Source organism: Amblyomma maculatum, chromosome 1, assembly GCF_055883805.1.
Source record: "Amblyomma maculatum isolate TAMU_Amacu chromosome 1, ASM5588380v1, whole genome shotgun sequence".
In the NCBI taxonomy this organism is placed as follows: Eukaryota; Metazoa; Arthropoda; class Arachnida; order Ixodida; family Ixodidae; genus Amblyomma; species Amblyomma maculatum.
Window position 1 is genome coordinate 162,267,971 of NC_139344.1, and position 8,706 is coordinate 162,276,676.

The 8,706-nt window shown below is 45.4% G+C and overlaps 1 protein-coding gene across 3 annotated transcripts in view; it reads left to right on the forward strand.

Annotated features, from left to right (window-relative positions):
* The window catches only part of rin (ras GTPase-activating protein-binding protein 2), a 74,755-nt gene extending 70,939 nt beyond the window's left edge, over nucleotides 1–3,816 (forward strand). For all 3 annotated transcript variants that reach the window (XM_084589477.1, XM_084589478.1, XM_084589479.1), the window contains exon 8: nucleotides 1,886–3,816. In XM_084589477.1, the coding sequence (XP_084445603.1) occupies nucleotides 1,886–2,137 (252 nt within the window). In that variant the 3' untranslated portion in view covers nucleotides 2,138–3,816. The remainder of the gene's footprint in view (nucleotides 1–1,885) is intronic.
* Nucleotides 3,817–8,706: the final 4,890 nt, after the last annotated feature.

Here is an 8,706-nt window from a genome sequence, read left to right on the forward strand (position 1 = left end):
AAATGTGTAATATATAGTTTTTTTACACGCCTACAATACAGTCTGGACAGATGAGGAGCTGACAGACGAGGGTATCGTCGCAGTAGTCACTAGCACAGAGGGCGGTGACAGTAGCGACGAAGACAATGAACCGGAACCTGTGCAGGTTGCATCTGACCAGGAGGCTATGAGAATGATAGGACTCCCTGTGGGACTTTGCTTTTGCTAAGAACCTTCCACTGCACTATGTTCAGCAGTTGGATGCCCTGCAGAAAGATGTCTGCCAGATTGCCATGAAACAGACAACGCTCATGGGTTTCTTTCTGCTACGAAATAAACAGTGTAAACTACCTCATCTTTATTAAATGTGTAATATATAGTTTTTTTTTTGTTTGTTTTTGTTTGCCTAACCCAGTTATAGCAATTATCAGTTATAACAGTGATATTTTCATGGCACTTCAGTATTGTTATAATTGTGTTTGACTGTTTACGCTTCAAATTTGGACTCCAGCTCTGGATATCGATAGCGTCCCAACTTCCTCAGAAGCCTCTTTGCTTGGCATCGCAGTTGAAAATTCTGCCTCGCTGCACCGCCACTCCGGCCTAACCTGCTCAGAAGGTTCAAACTTGAGGCCCACTGCACATCTGTTTCTTCTGCATAAATGACGGCCACCCTCTTGAACACTGCAGTGAAGGAGCACCGAATGCTTTTTGGACTGGAGAGCTCATGATGAATCATGTGGCCGGCCGTCAACTCAAACGTTAATGCTGATCGGCGCTGGCTCTTCTATCAATCATCGACATCCCCAACGCGACTGACATACAAAAAATGGAGTTTCCGTAATTGGAATAGTGGCCCTTCCATAAACTATCGACGCTCCCATAGGTGCAATGTGTGCTGCGTAGTAAAAGTGGTAAAAGTAAACTCTTCCTGAGAAACTCTCACACTAACTGAATGGTAAGCTTAGAGCCGGAGAGCAAGCAAACACCTTAGCCTTCGTGATGCATTGTTTATCTTGCTCTTTGTCTTGTTGGCAGTGTCATGCTTTCGGTTGCAATTGTAAATTCCCATCTCAATTTCAAAAAAGTCGACTTGCAATCATGTAAACATGGTTGGTAACTTCATCATATGTCTACTTACATGCTGGATGCCTGAATGGGGCTGTGGCGTACTATGAGAGGCGAAGTATATACAGTAAAACCTCGTTTATCTGTTTTTTTTTATTTTTGCCGGTCTCTTGCGATCGGGATTAACGAGGTTTTACTGTACATACTTTCACAAGTCGCTCAAGTTGCTGCCTCTAGTTGTGCTCACTGGCTAGCGTTCACGCTGTTCCCAAAATGGAATTCAGTGCATATCTTCCTTAGTCGTCACATTTATGGGGTTTGTATATTGTGCATGTACGTGACACGCTCGGCAACTGGAATCGCGACGGTTATGACAATCTCATGCTCTGTTGGCTCTGGAACTGGCCACTGTCCACACAATAGCATTCGCATTATTTTTTCAGCAAGTTTCAATGTGGCCTGCGTTGTAGAGAGATTGTCAGTGTTTAGTGCAGATGCTTTGAGTTTGTGAATAAAGCATACCTGCCAACCCTTCCAATTGTACGATCACTGCCCTAAATCTCAGATAAGTGGTCTTTGCCTGTGTAAGAATGTCGTGCCAGTTTTGACTGTCACGGCATGGTGCTCATTTTTTGTAAGTGGCAGCAGATTTGGTGGTGGCTACATTTCGGACCAGTTGCTGTAGATGTAGAAGCTTCACCTTCGATCTGTCTCTCTCAGTGCAGTTTGCAGATGGCGAGTGTGAATGAGAAGCTTTTTTGCCCCGAACTGTGTGGGATAACCAGGGTTAATCTACACTGTCTGCTGGGTGATATCTGAGCCAGCTTTCTTCTTGCAGGCTGCGGAACCGATCTTCATCAACAACACTCGTGTGAACGTTGAGGAGAAGAAGACCAAGCAAAAGCTTGCCACTGAAGGACGTGGGGGCAGTTTCTCATCTGGAAGTTCTCGTGGTGGTGCTGCAAGCGGCCTCATGCAGAGGGGACCCCCTGGAGGGCGTGCTAACGGAGCTGGTGGGCGCGGGGGCGCTTACCCACGGGGTGGCGGTCGCAACCCTCCTGGTGGTGGCCTTGGCATAAGGCACAACTAGCCCTACCATGGCAGACACACAGCTGCCCTCACCGAGCTGAACTCCCAGGGCACCTTCCTGCTCCTGTTGGACTGCCCCTTGACTGTCACCCCCCCTTAGGGAGGCGGGCATCTGCACACCCTTTCACTCTCCCCTCATCTTGTTACTTCTTGCCTCTCACCCCACCACACTCACTTTTTTTTATTGTTGTTCTACCACTTTTATTGGTAGTGTTTACATCTGTTGTCCCTCTTTGTTAGCAGGTAGCCTTGTTTTATGCATGCCACAGAGAAAGACAAGTGCACCTTTTTATTTTGTTGTAGTTTACTTGTTTCTGTCTCCTGATTGCCTTTTTGCATCTATTCATTTTGCTGTTGTGACCAGTAGGTTTCCCTTTTTTTTTTTCTCGCTCTGCATGAAGTATGCCTCTTGCCATTTGAAAGAAAAGCCAAGCTATCCAAGTCATTTCACTGCTGCAGTTCTATTTTGAATGGTGGGGTGGGAGGCTAATGCAAGAGAAGAGAATCCAGGGATATGCCTAGCTGCTGCAGGACGGTGCTGGGAAAAGGGAGCTCCGAGTGAAAACGGAGGCATTACTCTTTGCCCATGGTGAAACACAATGATGATGGAACTCTAAACCCTGCATCTGACTTGGCTGAGCCAGGGAAGATTTGTGACACATGCTGGCGCAACAAAGAAAACCATGCATGCTGGGCTGCACCAGATTCGCAGCCAAGAAGGGTGAATACTGGAAATGGAAGCTGTGCCGGCCCCCATTCATTCATACAGTATACTGCTGTTATTTTTTTGTTAGGTTTTTGTATGTATGTATGTGGCTCGTGTACGATGTCCTTTTGTAAGGAAAGGGAGAAATACCAAAAAAATAAGCTAAAGGAAAAAGAGACAAATTTTCAGACGATTAAAAAAAAATGGTCAGCATGCCCTTTCTCTCTCTCTCTTTCTCTTTGTCTTTTTTTCTTTAGAAATTTATTTAATTTTTGTGGCCTCCTGTATATAAATGAATGGTTGCAACCTATAGGCCCCACTTCTGCGCTTTTACAATTTAAAAGGATTAGGAGTGGAGGAGTGCAACATCTGTTGACGACGTTTCCTAGTGGCTGCTCTGGGAATTATTCAGCCCTTCTCCCCATTCCTCCCTCAGCTTAGCAAGGTTCCCTCTGCATAGCAAAGTGTTTCCCTGCACAGTGAGGTCACTTTCATCACTCAATTCACATGCAAAGGATGATTGCATTAATTTTATTTGGGTGGACATGTGTCCTTTAATGTTTTTGTTTTTCCCCAATTGCCGAAAATGGCCACTGCTGAAGTGTAACTTCATGCCACCTTTTTTGCAGTGTTGTAAATACTGTGGGATATTCTCAGACTGCCACATGTACACAATCTGGTTTTTTTTTTTTTTTTTTTTTTTATGCAACCACCAGTCAATTTTTTTTTTTTTTTTTTGTTGCCATTTAATATTTTTTTATCACTGTTTTGCCTGACCAAACTATTGTACTGCAGTTATAGTTGTCTTTTCCTCCTTGCAATTCATCGTCATTTGCTGTTTTTATATAATGGTGAAATCATTAACCCATAGACGTAACTTAAAAAAAAAAACAGGCCCATCTAGTGAAGAAAAAAGAAATGAAGGTAAATAAAAAGGTGAAGCAAGGTGGTCACTTTAGACCTTGTTGCTTGAAGTTGTGTGTGTGTTCTCGCCTTCTTCAGCCAATGCTTTTCTCCCATTCTAACACACGTTTTATCTCAACACGCCTAGTGTCACTTGCAGTTTTAGCGGGTGTTTTAAGTCAGTGTTTATAGAATGGAATCCAGTGTGATTCACTGCATAACACATTAAAGTGATATGAACACAATTCTTGGAAGGTATTTCTAGGCTTGAGCAGTTGTGCTTTAGCAAACACATCCAACCTCGTGTCAGTGGCGGAGCAGTCTTGGTGTGCGGATTGGAAAAAGTCTTGCTTGCGATTTTTCCGAAAAAAGCTTAAACGTCTGTGCGCTTAGTGCTGCTCATGCTTGAATCATTTTCATCTCTGCTGTTAATCCTATGGGGTGAATGGCTGCCCCTGGCTATGCTGGATGCTGTAAACTTCGGCAAGTTGACTGAATGTGCATGAATTGGACATTTCTGTGCACACAGGCCTTTCAACCTTTATATAGGTTTATTATATAAGCTTGCAAAAACCTGGGAGAGCACTTAGAAAGTCCTTCAATGTTCCAGGTTATGAAACTCCCACTGAAGTTCGTTTTGCTCTGGCCAAAGTGACAGGGCACATTCATGCCTTTTTTGACAAAATACAAGTATGTTTGGTTGTCTCCTACCAGCTCTGGTTATCTCTGGCTGCACTTGTCAAGGTGGTGCAGCGGTTGCAGCACTCCACTGCAGAGTCCAGGGATGTGGGATTCAATCCCAGACACGGTGGCCGTTTATTGATGGAGACGAAAAGCAAGGCACCCATGTGCTGTGCGGTGTTAGTGCACGTTAAAAAAACCCACGTGGTCGAAATTTCTGTAGTCCTCCACTGCAGCGTCGGTCGTAGCCTGAGTAGCTTTGTGACGTTAAACCCTGCAAACCAAACCATCTCTCAGACTGCGAAACTTTCTACATGCAAGCAGAAGAGCCACTGTAATCCATATTGAACACTGAAAAAAATTCTGATATCACTGTGGAACCTACACTGCAGCAGTGTGAAAGCAGGAGCGCTGCTGCTGCACACGGTACTTCAAGTTTGCTCTCATTACTATTATCAACTAAATTCACCGTCATCATTGCTACTGCGACCACTTATCACTAATTGCAGTGTCATTGTTACTATCATCCTCACGGTAGTCAAGGAGAATTATGATGTGCATTTTGAGATTCCTGGCGTGGAGCATTTGGTTAAAGGCTCTGCTGAGGATCTGAGGGATGGAGGTTTGATTCCCAGTGGAGACAGGATTTTTACTTTTTTGTTGACATCAGGGTGATTAACAAGTGACACATCGGCGCACAGATCTGACGCACAACTCGCTCACGGGATTTCGTTCCATGAGCCTAGAAAGGCTTTCGCCTTAAAGCGAAGGACACGTGATTGCTGAATGCATGGTCACACTGGCAGGTCTTGGTTGGAAGACAATCAGCAAATGCATTTCGGCATTGTCTTTGCCCTCAATTGTCTCATATTGTTGAGATGAGGTTGGTGCCTCGCTTTTTGCACCAACCAATATCCATTTTAGTTTTCACTTCATCTTGCCCACATCTGCAGTCGTGTGGCTCCCGTTAGACTGACTTCAGTATACTGCTTGATGAGTAAACCGTGTGTTTGCTGAATGAGTGATTCATTATAGTAGTGCACAATTCAGCATATATGGAGCATGCAATGTTACCCCAGGAATGTTTTAATGTCTCCCTTCCCCTCCTCCTTGCAGAGAGAGAGATCACGTGCTACGCGAGCGGCTGCGCCATGTTGAAAAATACGCGCGTGTCGTAGGACTAGGTTCAGTGAGCACGAGATCTGTATACTAATGTGTACTGCTGTTAGGTGGCATAACAGAAGCTGGGCTCTCCGTATGTTAAATATTTTCCTTTGCTCTGTTAGTAGCTTTGCTTGTTTTTGCTCAGTGGGATAAATGTGCCAGCAGCATGCCAGAAGATAACTCGTGCTTGGGAAACATATATTGCTGGGCTAAAGGAAAATATTAGAACGACTGCTATTCGTTATGAACACTTCCTGCATGGAAGGTGGCTGCATTAACTAGAAAACCGTGAATGCAAGTCCCAAAACCCTGAAAATGAACTGTGGGGAAATCAGTTATGCATTTTCAGTGGACCTCTGAGCAGTCAGTTGTACCACTCTAAAGGCAGGAAGCACATTGAAAAACAAACTGCGCTAGAAATGCGTTCTCCGAGCATGGAAGAAGCGAGGGCAGCTGCAGTAAGCAGAACAGACTCCTGGCGCATATAACCTTGTTTGCATGTGTGCTGTTGTGAAGTCTATGCGTTAGCTTGTAGGAATCCTAAAAACATTCAAAAAGCAGTTGTGCTCGAACATGTTACAACACTACATCAGAGTGGTAAGTTGCACAGGATGAAAAGAGGCCTTTATGGAGCAAGCTTTATGCACACAGCTTTTGAAAGGAAGGTGGTCGTCTGTGTGCGAACGTCACTGCTTGCAATTCAAATTCGCGAGAATTGGTCTGGCAGCTCTCTTCAACTTATATATTGTTCTATCGCTGTTTCCGCTGCGTTTGTGGAGCACGCGCTGCCACCTCACGAGCTTGCTCACTGCCATTAGCAGCAAGTGAAAACATTTGCGCTGCTATATCTCATAAGTAGCCGTTTTCACTCAATTCAGAACGCTGAAGGTGCTCCCTTCTCTTGGACGTCTACCTCCCGGAAAAGCCTTGTACTGAAAGGGTTATTTGCAGGAAGCTGAACTCCTGCCTTACAGGCCATATCCGTCTGAAGAGTGCATGTATAATATTGATGAACACGCGTCAGCTTATTGGACATTTTTCTTGAAGAGCACTTGTCATTGAAGGTCCCAAGAAAAACTGTTTACTGAAAAAAAAATTATGCTCATTCCCCCATTAACAGCGCACATGACACCAGCCCACAATGTGAATGGGTAAATGTTAATCCTCTTGTGGTGGTAATCATGCTCAACTTTTCTCTTTAATGCGGACAGCTCAAATTTAACGACAGTAATTTTAGACCTGGGTTGTTCTGAATAATTTCGAATTTGCTTCCTTGCGACCCCGCCCTGCTATTTAGCAAACCTCTACCGCCGATTCATTCCTGTTTCCTTTGAACTAAACCCCAGAGCCTCAGCTAGAGTGGTTGATCGGCGTCTGGATGGATACTGCCGCACTCCAGCATAAGATGTTCAATTGTTTCTGGGCATCTGCCGCACATAGCACAAGTTTCATCTTCATTAAACTTCCTTTTGTAGCTTCGGGTTTTAAGACATCCTGATCTAGCTACAAAGAGATGGCCGCTGCCTCTTGAATTGTCATAGCAGGTCTCCTTAATCCGAGTTTTCAATTTTCTATATAGCAGCAGCTATTATATTTCAGTCGTGCCTCGTTAATATGGACACTGGCTTCCGACCAAAACTGTCCATAAAGCGAGTACATAATCCATAAAAACGAGTCGTGAATAAAAAAGGATTTTATTGAGAAAAAAAAATTGTAATTAACGACTGCATTTGTACAAACGGTGTGCACTGGACTCAAAATTTGACAGAACACCGGCAATTTTCAGTGCATTATCCTTGGCATTGTCTTTGAAAAATTGTAGTGCAGTCTCAAGCAACTCGCTTACCATGACACCCGTGATGTTGGGCTTTGTGTTGGTCGAACTTTCGAGCACGAACTAGTCACTGGGCGATGAATCGGCGTCTGATTCTCTACTCACCGCCGCTTCCAAAATGCCCCCTTCACTGAGCAAAGTAGCCGCTAAGTAACTAACTGCTTGGGATACTCCTGAGGCAAGGGAACAGCTGAGCCTGAGCTGTCGATACTAGTCCCTCGCGGCTTGGATTGACTCAGATGGCTTTTGCCGCTTGTATTCACAGATTTCTTCGCGCCTACGTTCAGCTCTGTTCTTTTGCGTTTAACTCCAGCCGTGCCAAAAGCCAGGCTCAAGTTGAGGGTTACAGGCTCCTGATGCTTTGCACTTTTTTGCCTAGTTAACTTTTCTGCCTTTCCGTTCTTCCGATTCTTTTTTGCCTTGTACTGTTTCTGTAAGGAAGCAAGGGAGTCAAGTTTGCAAAAAGCTGCTATGCAGAGGGCTATCGAACATCCCATCTTGGCGCCGTTTATATGTGTTCCTATAAAACACACTGCAAGCTGAAGTACAGTTTAGAACGACGGCTAGCCGACTACGAAGAGCTCAGACCTTGTCAAGGCCGCATCGTTGACTTAAAGCGAAGCCGACATGCGGACCGCCTAGTAGTGTGCTAAGTTAGGCAGTTCGGCAGCGCAACAGGGACGAAAACCAGGAGCATGAGAGGGAAGCGCGTCCAGGACGGGACGCCCGGTCCCGGTTGCGTGTTCGTACGTCGCCTTTCTTTTGTCGCTCTACTTTGTGAGTGTGTCTTGACTCTCACCGAAAAGCGTTAACGGCTTCATGGAACACGCATTTCTCTTTGGGAAAGAAAACTTCAGTTCCCACCGCCACTGTAGGCACTTGTCTTTCTTCCTGTCATTTCTTTCTTACGCTTTTACCGGCCTCTCTGTTCACGTTCAGCAGAATTTATTGCAACCACATGTTGCTGTTTTCCCGACTGCGGCGGCACTTCCGCTGTAGCCAGAAATCTCCTGGTTCCCCCCTTTCGGAGTTTACGCTGACCCTCGGTTTGCTGTGTACGTTCCTCTCCGCTCTTGCGCTCCCTCCCCCCTCCCCCTAAAACGGCGACACGCTCGCTTTGGTTCTTTCCAACCCCACAGGGCTCGTTCAGGCATCCCGCCGTATCGGCTGTCGCGTAGGTTCGCGGGCGGCACGCCCTTTAACTTGCGTTCGGACTCCTCTGCTTTTTTCAAGCACTGTCCATATTAACGAGACAAAAATACATGGGCCCAAGTGGGGCGCG